The 17,886-nt window shown below is 53.6% G+C and overlaps 5 protein-coding genes across 5 annotated transcripts; 1 reads left to right on the top strand and 4 right to left on the bottom strand.

The window, feature by feature from the left end:
- Positions 1-546: 546 nt before the first annotated feature.
- HD553DRAFT_350891 (uncharacterized protein) lies at positions 547-2,549 on the bottom strand. Its single transcript, XM_046183569.1, has 5 exons — positions 1,963-2,549; positions 1,701-1,868; positions 1,572-1,587; positions 1,050-1,462; positions 547-919 (listed from the first exon to the last, which is right to left on the bottom strand). The coding sequence occupies exons 1-5, from the start codon at positions 2,341-2,343 to the stop codon at positions 806-808; spliced, it is 1,092 nt and encodes a 363-aa protein (XP_046035845.1). The 5' UTR covers positions 2,344-2,549; the 3' UTR covers positions 547-805.
- A 54-nt stretch (positions 2,550-2,603) lies between these two features.
- HD553DRAFT_58705 (uncharacterized protein) lies at positions 2,604-4,860 on the bottom strand. The gene is made up of 11 exons (XM_046184337.1): positions 4,580-4,860; positions 4,111-4,482; positions 4,014-4,044; positions 3,849-3,930; positions 3,443-3,778; positions 3,305-3,376; positions 3,230-3,239; positions 3,116-3,155; positions 2,981-3,053; positions 2,803-2,918; positions 2,604-2,735 (listed from the first exon to the last, which is right to left on the bottom strand). Exons 1-11 carry the CDS (start codon positions 4,627-4,629, stop codon positions 2,724-2,726), a joined length of 1,194 nt encoding a protein of 397 aa, XP_046035844.1. The 5' UTR covers positions 4,630-4,860; the 3' UTR covers positions 2,604-2,723.
- Positions 4,861-5,834: 974 nt separating this feature from the next.
- On the top strand, positions 5,835-7,971 carry HD553DRAFT_58595 (uncharacterized protein). Its single transcript, XM_046184336.1, has 5 exons — positions 5,835-6,594; positions 6,665-6,832; positions 6,918-6,933; positions 7,019-7,434; positions 7,534-7,971. Exons 1-5 carry the CDS (start codon positions 6,034-6,036, stop codon positions 7,840-7,842), a joined length of 1,470 nt encoding a protein of 489 aa, XP_046035843.1. The 5' UTR covers positions 5,835-6,033; the 3' UTR covers positions 7,843-7,971.
- A 3,058-nt stretch (positions 7,972-11,029) lies between these two features.
- On the bottom strand, positions 11,030-14,784 carry HD553DRAFT_350888 (P-loop containing nucleoside triphosphate hydrolase protein). Its single transcript, XM_046183568.1, has 9 exons — positions 14,658-14,784; positions 14,455-14,581; positions 14,158-14,208; positions 13,930-14,049; positions 13,641-13,832; positions 12,292-13,549; positions 11,399-12,194; positions 11,280-11,330; positions 11,030-11,193 (listed from the first exon to the last, which is right to left on the bottom strand). The coding sequence occupies exons 2-9, from the start codon at positions 14,460-14,462 to the stop codon at positions 11,141-11,143; spliced, it is 2,529 nt and encodes an 842-aa protein (XP_046035842.1). The 5' UTR covers positions 14,463-14,581; positions 14,658-14,784; the 3' UTR covers positions 11,030-11,140.
- A 1,805-nt stretch (positions 14,785-16,589) lies between these two features.
- HD553DRAFT_343263 (uncharacterized protein) lies at positions 16,590-17,402 on the bottom strand (the record flags this gene model as incomplete). The annotated part of the gene is made up of 2 exons (XM_046182859.1): positions 16,590-17,045; positions 17,118-17,402. 2 exons carry the CDS (start codon positions 17,400-17,402, stop codon positions 16,590-16,592), a joined length of 741 nt encoding a protein of 246 aa, XP_046035841.1.
- Between the last annotated feature and the right edge of the window lie 484 nt (positions 17,403-17,886).

The following is a 17,886-nucleotide window of genomic DNA, read 5'->3' as shown; positions in this document are numbered from 1 at the left end:
CGAACGACTTATCAACAGGCGTTGCCATTCGATACCAAAGCTTCATGCCAGGTCGGGAGGCAAGGTTGTACCTGTACCTGTACCTGTCATGGCCCACGATGTCTTCCAGTCCGGAAAGCCCTTGATTGTGTAGGCTTCCTTCCCGCTGACTGTCTCTTTCCAGTTTCTTCCTCTTGCTTCCTTTCGGTCCGGTTCAGCTTTGTCTCAGCCTGCCGTAGTCCCGTCTCGGCCTGTTGTAGTTTTGTCCCCACAACCTCTTGTTGCTGCCTCTCGTCCGTCTTGGTCTGGTGTAGTCTCGCCTCCAGAGCCTATCGCCTACTTTTCCTGCAGGCGGAAACGCATTGAGACGAAACCTTCGATCGAGGAGTGGTTGTATCGATCGCCTTAGGGATACAGTTGCCAAACAGGGCTTAAAGCACGCTTTATTATAGACTATGGAATCAATCGAAAAAAGGCGCAATTGCGATTAAGGCGGGGCGGAGTCGGACATTCAACCCTGGTCGTGCTTGATTGCTTGACGACAACGACAATAATGATGATAGTCATGCCCTGATACTAAGATAGAAGGTTGCGAATATACAAAAAGTAGCCCGAGCGAGAACATCTGGTTGTTTCAAAGCTGGGTCTGCCGCCAGTTCAGGTGAGGTCGATGTCCGACCAGAACGTATAGTATCTTACAGTATCGTCTCGTACAGCAGGCGGCGCGAAACGTAACCCTTATGAGACCCCGTTCTTCTGAACCCGACAGTCCTCGTCCGGCGATTCATTTTGGCGATGAAGAACTTCCCAGAAGTGTGACAATCTTCTACGGTGTCTCGCCGAGTGCATTGTCGACCTCTTTGGCGGTATCACACTGTATATGTGAGGGGGTATCAGGCTCGTCCCTCAAGGCCGGTGGAAGCAGCCACCGATCGATCTCCTATGGATATCACGGACAGACAGGAGTTTAGCTTCCAAGCCGAATTTTTCTTCTTCTGAAGGCGCCCCGTCACTCTCTATCTTCTCGGACAGGCGGACGATCGCTGTAGGGTACTGTAGGGTAATCTCACCTTTTTATACGGCGTCTGAAGGTCTAGACGAAAGTCGGACCTGGAGCGATACGTCCACCAACAGTTCCGAGGGTCCTCATCCAGTCTCTTTCGCCACCAAGGTATCGGTGGCGATTCGGTACCGATAGGCTGATACGGCTGATGTTTGTGCATCAGAGCCCTGATCAGCCCGACGGGAAGTTTAGCCTTGCAGGAAGGGATGACGTTTTCTCCCCTGATGATGCGCTTGCAATGAGGGAAGAACTTGTAGGGAAAGTCCATGGCGAGGATAGTGGTCCTGGTCTTTTCGCACCCCTTCCATTTCTTGTTGTATAGTCGGTCGGGGATAGGATCTTCGTGTGACCATTCCGTGATGGTCCACCTTGGGGAGCCTTCGCGCCTGCCTAGGTAGTCGAGGTAGTTGTCCAGCCGCTCTACGGTAGAGGTGGAAAGAAAAGGAGACGGCGGAAAGAGCGAAGGGGTCAGTGATCCGGGCGGAGAAGAAAACGGAAGAGCGTATCGGCCGTAGGCGGTGAGGCTTACCGAACTCTTCCCTGGCCTTTTGTGAGTGGGGGTAAGAGGGCGGAAAAGTTTGTCAAACGTCAGTTTACACGACGGACATGATGTCGTCTACCGAAGCGAGACGACGATCCTGACGAGACGAGAACTCACCACTGATGCCCATTCCCCGAGCGCTACGAGGGCGTCTGCGTCAGGTCGGATCCATCCCTGCGACGACGGTTCACTTTGTGCAACGAGGAACAAGAAGTTCCTCGTCAACGCTATCTGTCTCACGATCTCCCATGCTAGTCCGAGCTCCCACCGGTAGATCGTCTCGGTCTGATTCGTGAAAACGCAATCGGTACGCGGGTCAGCCCGAACCGTCAGTTTGGAGGCATCTCGATCCTCTCGAGCAGCACATGCGATTACTTGCCTGTTCTCGTCCGGCAGAAGTGTCGACCGGGTAGTGGTAGGCCACGCAGTAACGTGACTTGTTGAATTTGGTCAGGTCGAATCGCGGAATCTGGTAGAAATTTCGTCTCGACTCTGCGAGTCGCATTTCCGAACGCAGGACATGATCTTCGACCCACCAGTCGAACATGGTCGTGCGCTGTATCGGTTCGTCATCGTAGGGAGTAGACGAGACGAACGTGAGGTAACCGGGCCAGCACCTGGGGTTTGCTAAGGGATCTTGATCCAGACTGGGACAAGAAGCTGCAGCCGAAGCTGTCAGTTTCGGTTGTTCTTTTTCTCGGACCAGTCGGTGCTGGAGGGTATAGACGATTTCCGCAGCCGCTCCATAGATGTAATCCATTATACTCTACCCCGTTATCAACGCAGTGGCCAGGCGAGGCATGGTCATGGCGATTAGGGCGGGTGTCAATGTCGTCGATGGGCAATCATGGGTTCAAGATGTCGCTCGTCGAATACGCGGAAAGGTGATTCAGCTTCCCAACAATCAAGCGGCAAACGTGAAGTTTCGATTGGTCGTCTTCTATATCAGCCCATTCATCATCATCATCGCTCGATCGCTTAAGCGGCAAGCCGTTAGCTTTGAGGCCTAGGAAAGAAGCCACGGAAAGAGCGGACGCCCCCAATCATTCTAGATTCGATGGATAGATCATACGCGCCTTGTTCACCGATACAACCCAAAACCCAGCGTAGCCCTTTGAGCCAGTACCGACCCAATCATCCTTAGTAGATTCCCTGATAGCACATACTGAATCAGTCCAAGCTGTAAATTGTCTCGGAGTCATAATACCACGCAACGAACCATTTGAAAACGATCATCCTGTAGCGCCGCCATGAACGGCACAGACTCTGACTCCCAATCCCGTTCCAACAACTCCTGATGACGTTTCCTGTTGGCGTCCGCCGTCATATGCGGTGCTGTCCCAGATACGCAGATGAGCTGAAACGTCAAGGTTCCGAGCCTGGCATGATAGACCCACGTATATACGGATCGATCGTCCTCTCCATCGCAGCCGCCACGGCCTCTTCGAAGTGTGCCAGGTCGCGTTTTCGCTATAACGTTTGACGGAATCAGTAGAGGTCGCCGAGTTGCAAGGAAATTTGAATCGACTCACGACGTGGTAGACATACGGTGCGCCAACTTCGAGCAGACCGCTGTGATTAGTCGGAAGAGGGAAAAGCCGGATCAGTAGACTGGTTCGTTCCGCCCGGAAACGCCTGATCCTCACTCGTGTTGCGCTGTCGGGATCAGGTCGACTTGAGCTCATCGTATGCTGGTCCGAATCAAGGCTGCCCGTACTCACAACACCAAGCCGAGCTGTCTGCCGGATTCTTTTCGTCCCATCGCCACAAGGGATTCAGAAACGGTACCCCGACTGCAGGACCGGCCGAATCGACATCAGCCATGACCTAGAGGCCCTCGACATCTACCTCGTACTCACGACACAACGCGTCATACGGCGTCGGACTGATCATCGGCATCCCCACCCCGACGACGAGTCTCCCCAAAGCCAACTCTTTGTAAAACTCGTCCTCGGGCATCCTGCCCATGTTCGCGATCCCCTTTTGGATGCTGACGTCGCCCTGGTGATCCGCCCCGGCGACAAAGGAGATGTTGTACTTTTCGCTCAGGTCGGCAAACAACGTCTTGTTGGGCGAATCCCAGGCGAATTCGTCGGAATCGAGAATGTGGACGTATTTGGCGAGGATGTAGGCCCGGTGGAGTCGTTGTTCGGGCGGGTCGACGAATCGCTGGCAGTACTTTTCGACCGAGTAGCCTGCGAGGCGAGAGAAGTCGTTGTCGTTAGCGTCTATATGACGGCTGGGCGTCCGAGATGAATGACGGACCGAGGTAAAAGTTGCCAGGAGACCCGTTCTGGCAAGGATGTTTTTTGTAATCTTCGGGCGACAAGGTCCAATTCCGACCGAGCTACCGCAGGGGGATTGGGATCCGGAAAAGGAATTGAGCAGAGGCATCACCTGGGCCGGCGGTAGAGGAACCGGATCACTTACCGGATGCCCTGGACCTTGCCAAAAGTGAAATCTACAGACGCACATATCGATCAGCCCCTGCGTGCTAGTCGTCAAGGTCATATCGCCATGAACTCACGAGAAGATCTTCCACAACGGGATCCCCTGCGGATACCCTTCCCTCCTGATACATCCTCCTCTCTCGAACGCGTCTTGATTCTCGAGCACCTTGAACCCCCAGCTCGACCCCTCCTCTGCCGCCTCGCTCTGCAACTCCCATCGCAGCATCTCTTCGTCGGTCATGTTCCTAGCTCGTCCCTTGGCGAAATCCTCCAGCCTAAGCTTTGCCGGTCTTCCATACCCCACGCATTGGTCCACCTCGATCCGATCGATGATGACCCGTGAGATGAGTTTGGGTATGGCTTGATAGATGTCGAGCGTCTCTAGGAGGGTGTAGGAGATGAGGACCGTACGGCCTAGTTCGCGGAAGGCGTCGATGGACGACCGAGCCCTGGACCGAACAAACAAGACGAGAGGTGTGAGCTGCTTTGACTCTGTAACTTGGTACAAGTAGCATGACCTGCAAGAGGTCAAAGCAGACGACTCACCAGATGTCTTCCCCCGACACTCCCCCACCTAACGAGTTCCCGAAATGCATCGACCCGGCCAGTACGATATCCCCTTGTCCATCCGTACAGGTATCCGCTTCCAAGCACTCGGCCAGTCCCTCGAGCGTGTCCAAGGTCTTCTTTCTCGAGGCGTACCAGTTTTCACTGTTTTGTTTCGATTCATGAGTGTACCCGTATGTTGATCAGCACCTTCACCACGTCTCGGACTCTCTCTGGAGCAGGAGGATGAGAGACAGACTGATGTGGAAATCTCTCCCGCAACTCTGGAGGTCAATCGCAAATCGCAACCACCGGCGAACCCTCAAGGAGGAATTCGGTCGTAATCTCCGTCCGGGACTGTATTTTCGATCGTCCGTCTCATCTTATTAAATAACATGCCGCGATCTAGTCGACGCCTGTGTGATCTTCACGCCGTGTGACTGTACATTTCACTCAGTTGCTGGATACCTTCAACGCTTGATCGTTACGCTTCAATCGATGACGTCGGGGACTCAGCTGCGATCGCGAGCGTTGATCAGTCGATCAGTCGACGTGACCCGTACCATCTTCGCCGCGAGACTCACCCGAGCCCTGCTATTATGCTCAAATCCCCCTTCCACATAGCAATCCCAACCACCACCAGGATAACCATGTCACCCAGAACCACCTTCTCAAACTCCTCTCCTCTCCCTTTCAGATAAGCCCAACTCCAAAACATCATAGCTGTGGTAAGGATTAACACCACAACCGGAGGAACCCTGTGCCTCCAACCCTCCTTGTAGTCATAGATTCTATAGATTTACTAGTCAGTATGATGTGATGTAAGGATTAGGTCTCATAGACTCACCTATAACCACACAGTAATCCACACACCAGCATGTAACAAGCCAACAGCACAATGACCCCTACCCGGTACCAACTCCTGCCTTTCTGTCCCACTGCGCTCTGTCTCTTGATGAACAGCTCCAACTCCTCTTTCTTCATCTGTTGAACAAGCAGTTTTGCCTCCGCTTGAAGCGATGACAGATCTGACATTATTGGATAGTTGCAGTTGAAAGGGAGAGGTATTGGGTCGCGAAGACGGGTCGTGAGGTCGGTCGGATCGTGGCGGCTGCGGCGGCGTGGGGTCCTCGAGAACGAAGGAGATGATGAGGATGGCGATGATGATGATGATGATGACGACGACGATGATGGCTATGATGGCGATATGAACGATATGTTTACTGAATTACTGATTTACTGATTACTACTAACCTTCGTCGTCGTCGACGACGATTTCGAGCGTCGAGGTCGTCGACTGGATCTTCCTTCGCTTCCTAGTCTAGTTCGCTCAGAGCTGAGACTCGACGTTCACCTTGGTACTTTGACCATCCCATCGTCATCGTCATGATCTGTAGTAAACGGGTAGGTACGTAGGTACATCAGTACGTCAGTACATCAACGTACATCAGTACATGCTCGATCTCACACACACACATACACACACACACACACACAACCACAAACACACAACAACCACACCATCCACACCGACGCCACCGCCAACGACGATAATCAACACCTCGACTTGCGCGACTTGCCGCTGCCGAAAGGAATCGATAAAGATCGATCGCTCATCCCTCACAGTGCCTCCTCGGATCATGACGTCCCTTTTCGATTCGGCGTGGACGGTTCTGTCTCCCATTATTCAGAACAACAATGGCTATCATCGACTCGAATCGTCAGACCCGCCAGGTCATCGAGCGATACGGACCGTTCTAGCTCGAGATCGCCTCAATGATCCGAGTCTCTGGCGTGGATATAATGATTTCATACGGACCGCCCCACCAGAGCTCGGACAGATCACTTTGGCCAAGTACGCCGATTACTTCCCTCGAGAGGTCATGCGGAACTGGGATCTACGTAGGGCAACCCGTAACTATCCTGGCTTGAGGGATTTCGATCGACCTGAACCTCCATGGCAGTCGGTCCAGTATATCGCCCTTCATTATCCTGTCGACGGAGGGAACGATCAAGTGAGTAGAGCTCCGATCGAACGGGCCATCTCGCTGCTCAGGGGTTACTAAGACCTTGCTTTCCTACCAGTGGAAGACAATTTTCCGGTGGGACCTCATGACCGCCTGGGAAGTCTTGCGCCAAGTGGCCTTGACCCGGACCTGCTTGGCCGAGATCGTGCGCCAGAACGACTATCCCATCGAATGGACCGCGCCGGATCCGGAGGTCCGGGCATTCTTGCACGATTGGGCTATGGCGGTGAGTCTGCGTCGGCACGATCGAGCGTTACCAGGGTTCGACGATTCTGATGGACCTCCTTGTCATGTGACCGCGAACGTTCCAGGCTCGAGAAGAATTCGGTCAGTGCCCCTCCGGTCGCGACGATCTCTCCTCTTGTCTTTACCCGACTGCTGATGACTGGACACCACGATTGCATAACCACAGAACGACTCGACGATCACCTCGTGTACCTTCATCACTTTGAAAGGGTAGGATGCCCACCCAGAGAAGGCTGGTCGTCGAGCGAGTCAATACCGGATCGTTTGGCCTACACCTTCCACAAACGTGACTCTGGCGATGATTTAGCTGGACTGGACGAATTCCCTTGCAAACTGTTCGAGCGTCTAAATCACATGCTGGATGGCAAGGATATCCTCTCCGACCGCTTGACGGCGAGGTCGGCGACGGCGGCCGCTGGACTGATCAGAGCTCTCGTGCAGGAGTTTCAACCGTACCAACCTTACGGCACCGAGCCCAAAGTCTTTGCATGGTGGCGAAAAAGATTGCCACACGATCAACGTCTGGTCAAGTACGCCGATCGCTCTGATCTCGGTCTCGACGTCGCTTCGCGATACAGAAGAGTGAGTAGCGAGCGTCTCTGGTTCGTTGTGCTATATCGAGGTCACCGCCCAGGCCTTTTTGATGAGACGCGCTGATCCGGCCTTGATCATCTACAATAGGAGGTCGGTGGCTGGGCATTTCTTCTTGGCATCCCCGAGTCGGACTCGGCGGAAAAGGTCGACAAGAGTCTAGGAGGCGAGCCGGGCATTCCAGAGTCACGCTCCGCGGAGAGGGTCGACGGAAGTGTGCATTCGGGTATCCCAGAGTCGGACTCTGCAGGAAAGATCGACAGTAATTTAAGCCTGGGTATACCGGCATCGAAGTCTGCGGAAAAGGTCGAGCAGGTTCTGGTTTTGGGCTCGACGAAACCTTCGATCCGGTCGAAGGACGCCTCGATGGCTACCCAGAAAGACTCGCTCTCGCCTTGATTGACGGGATCAGCAATTCTGTCACAATTCACGCCATCGGATCAACCTTTATCTATCACCAACTTCGACCGTTCCTGCCACCCGCCAAAGCTTCCTTTGACCATCAGTTTCCAACACGTTCGCTGTATCAGATTTTGGATCGACGGACCCGACAAGCCAGTCAGGACCCAGGTCTCCCTTCCACGATCAAAATTTCGCTATCACGCGTTGAGCTCCAGCGTCAGAGTTGAAATGCCGATCTAGACGCTCGGCCGACCCTACCCGACCGCGTCGCCGGATCTGAAAGTTGTCCCCGATGATGAACGAGAAGATTTGGCGCAACGTTGTTGGCGAACGGGGCAGGTCGTCCGATTCGCACGATCAACGTGACCGCTCGGTCGGATGCGCCTCGAACCAACCTCATTCGACGCTGAAATGAGGGGAGGACCAGTCAGCGGCCGAAGACAATGACAACGCCAGTAGGGGAAGGCTGGAGTGGTGGCAGAAGTCGAATTCATATACGGAATGACTCGTCGATCATTCGGTAGCCTTGCCAGCAAGGTGACATGATGCCGCCTGCCGACAAGCATGCCAACAGGACCATCTCGACAATAAGTAACACTATGGTTCGGCACGAAAAGCATTGAGCCGCTCAATGATCTGAAAAGAAACGATCGTCGCGAGGAGCAGGATCGGCTCTTCTGGCCACTGGACGCACATGGTCACCTCAATCTACACTCCAACGCTCGACCTCATGATACGGAGGGTCGTGGATCCGACGAGCTTCTTTTCACCATGTTCGCTATTACGTCGTCAAGGCGAACACCTGCTCTTTCCGGTCGGACCTGCATGTTACCGTGATCCTTCTAGATCCGGAAACGACAGGACAACCATATGCACTAAACCTGGCAAGCACACAGAACGGTTCGCCGAAACAGGGCCTGTTAGCCCTCGCAGACTATCACACACTGCATCGTTCCATCAATTACTTGATGGAGGATTCCGTTGCTACTCGCAGACGACATAAGGGGTCTACCACACATACGGTTCCTCCTGGAGGACCGCTCGCCCGGTCGTGACCTTCCGCCATACATGCCGGGCTCGTCGGCGAGGACAGAGCCGGCCTGGCCTGTACGGGTCGATATCGTTCTCTTTGAGCAGACAACTCGGGTCGGCCGGAATGCAAAATCGCAGAGGTGAAGCCTGCGGCTCCGGCGCACGCAAATGATATGAACGGCTTCTCGAGGAAACAAGCGGACGGGAGTGCCGCCACGACCGGGGTTACCGAGCGACATTTTTGGCTTTCTGGGAGGTTATGTGCTACCGTTGGAGCACGTCTTCGTTCCCAGGAGGTCCGAATCTCTTACGGTACGGAGCAAGCGCTGGCACGATACAATCCTCTCTCCGGCCGGGCGTCAGAGCCGATAACAGGTCCTTGCGTCATCGTCGCCCCGAACCCATTTGGTGCGATTGCATCGACGACCAGCGGACGGTCAAATCCCGGTTGGTCTCACCAGGTCATGATCAAGGGATTGGGCCTTGCGATCATGCTGGATTGGAACTTTCGGAAACAGGGTTGGCTTGGCGAGACGAGTCTCGATGCCTTCGAAGTTCTGACGAATGGAAACGGCCCGAGCAACGAGGGGAACGAAGATGACTCGCCCCATGCATCATGAGCGCAAGGAACCACGCTTCGCTCACGAGATCGGCATCAGGTAATTCGTGCACTTCTCGATACGGGGTTTCTCTTCTTTCATCGTTGTGTATAACGAGTTTCGCTGCTGTAAATGTTATGGAATCGTGATCTTGAGACCCTGCGTGTTAGACAATTGGAGGCAGACAGGAAGACAGGGTTTCAGCCAACGCGCATTCGAAACGGTCTGTCGATCTCTTGCAGGGTGATTCTTCTACTACGATAAATGAGCAGCCAGATCAACTAGTGATGTCCTCTTCGTGGCTTCCAGGGGCACGAAATTCGAACTAAACTGGAGCTTCATCGTCTCGCACCATCCGTTTGCCACAGAGTTCATGGCATCCAGTACTGGGAACCGCAAGAGGGATACAAACCAACTCGCGCGCGAATTGCCAATCAGATCAGAAAACTCGGTAATTCGCGACTAATCGCCCTCTGTTTCCCTGCCAAATTCGATAGCTAACGTCTTGCAATGGACGCATATCGCCATGTCTTCTAGGTATCTACAATGTGCGTCGGTTACTGATTGCTCCTCAGCCTGGCCGGTGTTCCCGAGCAGGAGTGTCGACTTTGACATGTCGACGTAGAGAGTACAGCGTCGAGAGCGCCACATAGGCGCACCTCGCAACCAATATGGTTTCATTGACCTTCAGAGACGTGTATCGCTTTCCCGATCGGACTGGTATGGTATCGCATAGCCGCCCTTTCCCGATCTGACTGGTATGGTATCGCATAGCCGCCCTTTCGAAACGAATTGTCCCGACTTGCTTGCATATGACTCGAGTGAGGAAGTATCGCCGGACAGCTGGACGGGTGGGCGGTAGTACGACTGCAACGGAACGCTACCGACAATTCCTTGTTGCGTCTGCATGGAAACTATAGACGCAAGTGGAACAGATAAGGATCGTCAGCCATGGCGGTACACGCTGAGAGAAAGAAGAAAAAAAACGCTCACGCTTCGCTTGTTTCTTGCACCGACTCCAGAGTTTGCTGTTTGCACAGCCGGCATCGACCGTCTCCTGGTATAGCGGATCTCAATCTAGTGTCAAGTTTTCTAATATCAAAGTGGTAATGTCGCGAAGTAGCAATGTCGCCGTGCGTAGGGGGTTCGAATCACTTTCCTAATACAGCGTCGCGGCGACATTGCTAACCGACAATGCATTGCGCGTAGGTGGCTTCTAGAGAGAAGGAGACTCTCGAGCACTTTCCTAATACAGCGTCACAATAGCATAGCCGGCTTGCTCGTGCTGAACATCGGCAAAGACAGGTTGATAGATACGTGGTAGGTCGACGTGGCTACTTCAAAGTCCTGCCCATGTCGTTCATGCGCTTCTATGTGACATACTGCGCTTATTAGCTAGCTACTCGCGTTACGTCATTGCGGCCTTGGACATCGAGCTGTTTGCTATGTCCAGGATTCCGGAAACGTTTGGCGTTTCCGGAATCCTGGAGATCAGTCCGTATCTGATGTCCGCGAATACGACTGCCAGCGACCTGGACCTTTCAATGTTCGTTTCGTCCAAAGATCTAGACTCAACGTCATCAAAGATGCCAAAAAGCGTCATAGCCATGTTATATGAGATATAAGCAGGGGACAGTACAAAGAATTCTCGCATGCTCGCCGGCTTAAAGCTTGTCGTAGTACTGGTCGTAGGTGGGAACCTCGGGCTTGAGACCCTCTGTAGAACAAAACAGGCAACGCCAAGACGAGAAAAGAGGTCAGCTCTGTACGCCATGTCGCCCAGAAACGCTGTCAGACACAAACTCCTCGTTCGAATCGAAACCGTCAAAGCCTGCAGCTTCGAGTCCTTCTCGACTACAAGAGGGAACATATCAAATCAGCTCGTGTCACGCGCAAAGGAAAGAAAAGCTAGCGCAACATACTCGGGGTTCCGTTCATGAGCGACCAGTGGTCGAACACGGACTGGGGGAAGGCCTGTCCACCGGTGGCCTGACGAAGGTCGGCGTTGAATCCGAACGACTCGGAGACGGGGAGGTAAGCCCTCATGGTGTACATGGGGGTTCCTACTCGCTGCTCCGAGTGGAAGACGTGTCCTCGTCGGACGTTCAAACACGAGTAGACACCTCCCTGAGCCGACTCGGGAACCTGAATCTCGACCAAGAACATGGGCTCCTGGAGACCGGGGGTCGACAAGAGCTGCGAGGCGAGCATGACTCGTCGGGTGGTGGGCATGATCTGACCGGTACCTCGGTGGATAGAGTCCGAGTGCAAGGTGACGTCCATAATGTTGAATCGGACACCTCGCAAGTTCTCCTCGGCACAGGCACCCTCCTTGGAGGCCCACTGGAAACCGGCGACACACGAGTCCTTGATCTCGTTCAAGTACTGGACGGCCTTGGTGGTGTCGACCAACAAGTTGGGACCGGTACCCTCGGGACCGAAACACCAAATCTTCCTGGCCTCGGTAACGTCCCAACCGAACTCGTCGGCCATGAGACGAGCTCGGATCTTGAAGTCGTCACGGGGAGCGACCTTGCCGGTCTCGATGGCCTTGGAGAGCTCCTCGTCGAGAGGGGCGGCGGTCATGTAGATTCGGTTGTGCTTGTTCTGCGACTTGGAAAGGGCGACCATGGAGGACTCGGCCTGGACGGTCTCCTTGTATCCGACGACGGGGTCGGACTTTTTCAAGGGGATACCAGCGTGGTCATTCTCCAAGTCCTACAACAGCGTGAACACGAATGCGCGCGGGGAAAGTCAGCCAACCGAGTCCACCTTTGCGTTAAAGACACAAGCCCCACGCCCCACGCTGACTCACGTTGAGACAAATCTCCAAGTGGAGCTCACCGGCACCGGCGACGATCATCTCACCAGTCTCGGCCATGTACGACTTGACACAAGGGTCCGACTTGGACAATCGCTTGAGACCCTCGACCAACTTGGGCAGATCGGCCGGGTTCTTGCACTCGACGGCGACCTGGACGACGGGCGAGACCGAAAACTTCATGACCTTCATGTTGTGGGCGGTCTCCGAGGTGGTCAAGGTACCGCTCTTGAGCAAGAACTGGTCGACACCGACGAGACCGACAATGTTACCGGCGGGAACGTCCTCGATGGCCTCGACGTATCGACCCATCATCAAGACGGTCCTCTGGATGGGCTTGATGAACGAGTCGTCCTTCTTTCCGGGGACAAAGTTGGGTCCCTGGATTCGGACCTTGGGACCGGCCTTGGCGGTACCGGAAAAGACTCGACCGAAAGCGTAGAATCGACCCTTGTCCGAGGTGGGCACCATCTTGGAGACGTAGCACATCAAGGGACCGTTGGGGTCACAGTCTCGGATGGCGATGGCCGACTCGTCGTCCATGGGACCCTCGTACAGGGTCTCGACTCGGTATCGCTGAGCGGTGGCGGGCGAGGGCAAGTTGATGACAATCATCTCCAGCAACGAGTCACCGGCGGGCAAGAACTTTCGCATGATCGTCTTCAACAGGGGCTTGCCCTCGAGGTCCTTCTCCTCGGGCAAGAGCTTGACCTCGAGCTTCTCGAGCAAGGTGGTGATCTCCTCCTTCTTGAAGTCCATGACGGCCGAGAAGATTCGGTAGATGGGGTCCAAGACGAACGAGTTGAAGGCTCGCTCGAGGGGCTTGCCATCAGCGTCGGTGGGCTTGGTCGACCACTTCTTGGTCTTGGGGTTAAAGTAGTTGTCTCCCCAGAGCTTGGGCATCAACTTGTTCTTGTCGACACCAAACTTCTTGGCGTATCGGGTGGCAAACTGCCTCAAGGTGAAGGCCCATCCGTGGAGACCGGAACCGAAAGCGACGGTACCCTTCTCGGGGAAGACCTGGACGTCACCGAGGGTCTCGTCGGCGTAGGTCGAGATGACGACGTTGACCGACTCGATGGTTCGGCAGAAGGTCTGGTACAAGTCCTCCTTGGAGATCTGCAACTCGAGCAAGGCTCGGTCGACCTTGTTGACGACCAAGACGGGCTTGACTCGCTCGGTCAACGACTGTCGGAGCACAGTCTCGGTCTGGACACAGACTCCCTCGATGGTGTCGACGACGACCAAGGCACTATCGTCGAGCGAAAGCGAGACGACACGACATGTCCATCAGCACCTCGGCCACTTCTTCCTGTTCCGACAACGCCCCAACCCGCACTCACCCATCGGTAACACGCAAAGCAGCGGTAACCTCACTCGAGAAATCGACGTGACCGGGCGAGTCGATCAAGTTGATCAAGAACTCATTACCCTCGGTCTTCTGGGCGATATCGGCGACGTCGTCCTTTTCCAGCTCAAAGTACATCGAGATGGCGGTGGACTTGATGGTGATACCTCGGTCGATCTCGTCCTGACTGCGTGATCATAAGCGATTTTTAACCGCGTTAGCATGCCTGCTTTTTATTTTTGGGTGACGGGGTGACATGTCAATGAGAGAGCGGGTTGACTAACCGAGTATCAGTAAACCTCATATCACCCGCCTTCGCACCGGCGATAATCCCAGCCTTGGAGACCAACGAGTCGGTCAAGGTGGATTTCCCGTGGTCGACGTGGGCGATGACCGACATGTTTCTACGTTGGAGCGAGCGAGCGTAGCGAACGTATTGCAGGCGAGAGGATGTAAGTACGATGTTCCTAGTGGAAAGATGCCCAGAAGGCGAAAAGGGACCGGAGGCTTACCGGATGTTAGTCGGCTTGCTCATGAGCGAGTGCATCTCATCGACGGTGAAGCTGCGAACATCACATGTTGACCAGGGTGGGAAGAATGTTCATGTTGCGATCAAATCGAACACGGATGAGTGGGGTGGAGAGAGAAGGCGATATTGAAGTGTCGGTAATGATCAGGAAAAAAGGATCAAGGCGAAGACAGACGGAACCAAGGCCAGAAAAGTAGTGAAAAATCGAACATGATACATCAGCCTCCCCCATCCTTTCTCCACCCGCAACCCGCAACTCGACGGCGGCGATCGCACTCACTTAACCATCTTGAAAGTCTTTTTTTATTCGGATATAGAGTAGTAGGTAGGGTTGGTAGGGGGTCGGAATTACCGATAAGAGATTTTTGGGGGGGAGTAAAAGGGAGGGAGTTTAAAGAGAGTAGGGTCTACGGAGAACACGAGTGGGAAAGAGTCGTGTCAGCAGGTGGTGGCGTGTGGACAGACGAGGATGGTAGGGCTTACCTTTTGAATGAAGGAGACCTTGAGAGAGAAAAGCAAGCAGAGGGCGGGGGTGAGAGGACGATCGTGATGTGGCGATGATCGATATGATCAGGTGGGGTGGTGGTGGTGGCAGAGGTCGCTGGCCAGGCTGGGAGCTGGCTGAGTGGGGTGGAGGTTCGCGCGCGCGAGGGAGGAAAATTGGGGGCGAGATCAACTTTTCTTAGTGGAAAAGATTCGATCGCTTTCTCACGCGTCACAAGCACACGAAAGTTAAGGAAGCCGAGGTGAATGCCACATAGAGGCGCGATCTGCGCTTGTTCAAGTGCGGGATCGAACACCCACGCGTTTCAGCCATCAAATACGATCTCGGTGTGTACGCAAGCTCGTACAGAAACCCGGCGGGCAGACTCCTGCGATCGCTAAACACCCCTCCCGCAAACAATCTCGACTGTAAAGTACTGGTACCTATCGTGCTTCTCGACGGCCACCATCACAACCTTCATGTTGGCATCTGCCACGCTCACCATATGATCCTCACCCAGTTCTGGGAACGGACCACTATGGGGTCCCGACGCTTTCAACCCTTCGCCGGGAAACACCTGTTTCATCTCCCTCACGCAAGCCTCAGAAGAGTTGGCGGTCAAACTCGTTGAAGATCATCATCTTGCTCGTGTCCGATTGCTTTTGTCCGGCACCACGCAGAGATCCGTGAAGGGTTGTTCCACCGGACTCGGAGGAGTCAGCGGAGGAGTCAGACCATGCCGAAACGGAGGATGCACCGCTCAGTCGAAGGCTAGCGAACCCCGCACGCGCCAGCAAAGCACGCAGAAAAAGCTACTACCCGACACCCGAACCCTGGTAGCGGTCGCAGCGGAATCGTTCGGTTATCTTCGCCAAGGTTATATATACGGTCGTGTCCATGCTGGACTTTACGAAATTTTACAACATTATGCTTGTACGACATTATGCTATGTTGTGACCCGATCCTTTCGGCACCCTAGATGATAATCGATTGTCACTTTCTACCCCGAAAGATGGAATTTACATCGCCTGTTCGTGGTCGATCTTCCCGTCCGGGTCGAATTGCTGCACAAAGTGACGCTCCGGGGCAAGAATGTCAACGTGTATGGCAGTCCATCGGGACTGACGCTATCGCCAATATGATAGTAGAACGCTGCGATCGTCTCTTGATCCATTTCCTTCGTCGCTGTGTCTGGAGAGATGTTTCGCAGAGGTGTAAGGGGAAAGCGTTTGCTGTCAATCAGATAGCTTCATCATGCATGTTCCTTCTGACCCATCCCCCTTGTTCACTTTCATGGCTTTATATGAGAACCTCTCCTTGGCTCTTTCGACCAATCGTGCTTTGTGGACGTGATGGTCGACTTCCTTTCATCCTGAAAACGTCATCGATCTGCTGATTGATCATTCGCCAAATGAGGTAAATATAATGACATGATCATGACGTCTTTTCTGACGGCATATCTCGAGAAGTGAACTACTACTAATCGGCCACGAGGCTTTCCTTTGTCAGGGATCGCGTGTCCATCATCTGTAGTGGCGAGATTTTTGTTACTCGGCCTGATGCGACTTGAAGAGAGGTTGAGCAATCAAGAGTGCAGTGAACTGGATGGAAGCGATATTGATGACTGGACTCAGAATATCGTGTACTCCCGGTAAATATGTCTGTATTGGCCGGAAGGAACGCATTGTACCGCAAGAGAGTCAGACAGAATACAAGTTACAATTTGGCTCTAAACAGACGGATTGTACAGCGCGAAATGATAATGCCTTTGAAATTTTAACGTTACCGCAAACACACGGCCAATCTTGGCCGATCGAATGGCGATCTCCGTGCACACTTTCTTCGCGGGCTACAACCATACAGAACACATCTTCTTCAAATACTCGTACTATGCAGGGCAGATACAATCAGGATTAAACTCAACGGAATGACTAATCTGAATCTGTGATATCTCCGTCTTCGCTTTCGAACTCGCTGACTGGCTCGCTGGCTGAATGATTCTGGTCGTCTCCGCTCTCTTTCGGAACAGCACGGCCTTCGAACTCAATTGAGAAACAGTGCATAGCAGAGGACCCTTCTACCTGGTGGGTCTGGGCTCTAGCATTGATCGGTCGAATCTGGAAGAACCACTCCCTCCCCTGGAATATGGCTGTCGTGCACTGCATCCAGGGCACTTCGGTTGGGAAAGTGGTTACGTAGTTGGAGTTCATCTGGCTCCAATCTTTATCTTTCGGAAACAGCCTGCCAACAATGGTGAGACACTCGTCATAGTTCTCCGGCTTAGGCTCGTGGGTATGTGCGACACCGTCCGCACGAACTTGTCCAGCCCATTTGGCGATGACCTCGTCTTCAGGGATATGCCACCAAATCCTCCACCTGCGGTTGGTCTGCACATCACGTGACGTCTGTCAGTGAGCCGGGGAGCGCGATTACTGGTTCTTTGCTAGCTTATAGCTTACCGGGTTATCGAGCATGACATGACTATGCTGAACCGGCACACCTCTCAAATACAGCTTGATGAGGTCCAGGACGATCGTCTCCTCACCCGGCGAAGCGATGTCGTGCTCGTTCCCTGCAGCTGAACTTGAGGGCGGATCAAATACGGTCAGAGATTTTGGGACCAACACTTCATGAGTCCCCATCGTAGATTCCCAATCCGGAGTATACGTCGTAAGCGCCCACACAGATTCGTTGAAAGTTCCACTGCTAGCGTCTTTCGCAAGGACTGACAATTCAAACGGCATTGAGATCGTCTCCGAGTGCGTAGTAGATTGAGTGAGAAGGTGAGACCGCTTGTATTCGATAAAACATCGCTATTCCTCTTTAGCATGCCGCCAATTCGCAACGGACAGAAACCATTTATACCAGCCCAGAGTCTTGCCGATCACGATTTAAGCTTCTCCATGGATGACTTTCCTTTGATACCAGTCGTCATCGCTCGCGATCGATGTGCCAACGACGCGATTACACAAACAGTCTTGCTGCTTGGCAATCGGTGCAGGAAGCGCCACAACGATCTTGAGGACAGGAGGTCGGTGGATGCCGTTGGCTTACCTTTGTCTCTCAAGCCGTCCCGAGGAGTGTATGGCCTCTACTCGTCGCGCGCGAAAGTCCGCGGGCGCGCAATGTCAAGAACCTATTTTTTGACATGTATTCAGCAGTCGAATTTTGATAACTCAAGCTACGTGTACATGACAGCAGGCGAATCCAGGACATAAGATTCTATAC

Source organism: Filobasidium floriforme, assembly GCF_021052385.1.
Source record: "Filobasidium floriforme strain CBS 6241 chromosome Unknown HD553scaffold_14, whole genome shotgun sequence".
NCBI lineage: Eukaryota > Fungi > Basidiomycota > Tremellomycetes > Filobasidiales > Filobasidiaceae > Filobasidium > Filobasidium floriforme.
This window is presented reverse-complemented; position numbering and strand designations above follow the sequence as displayed.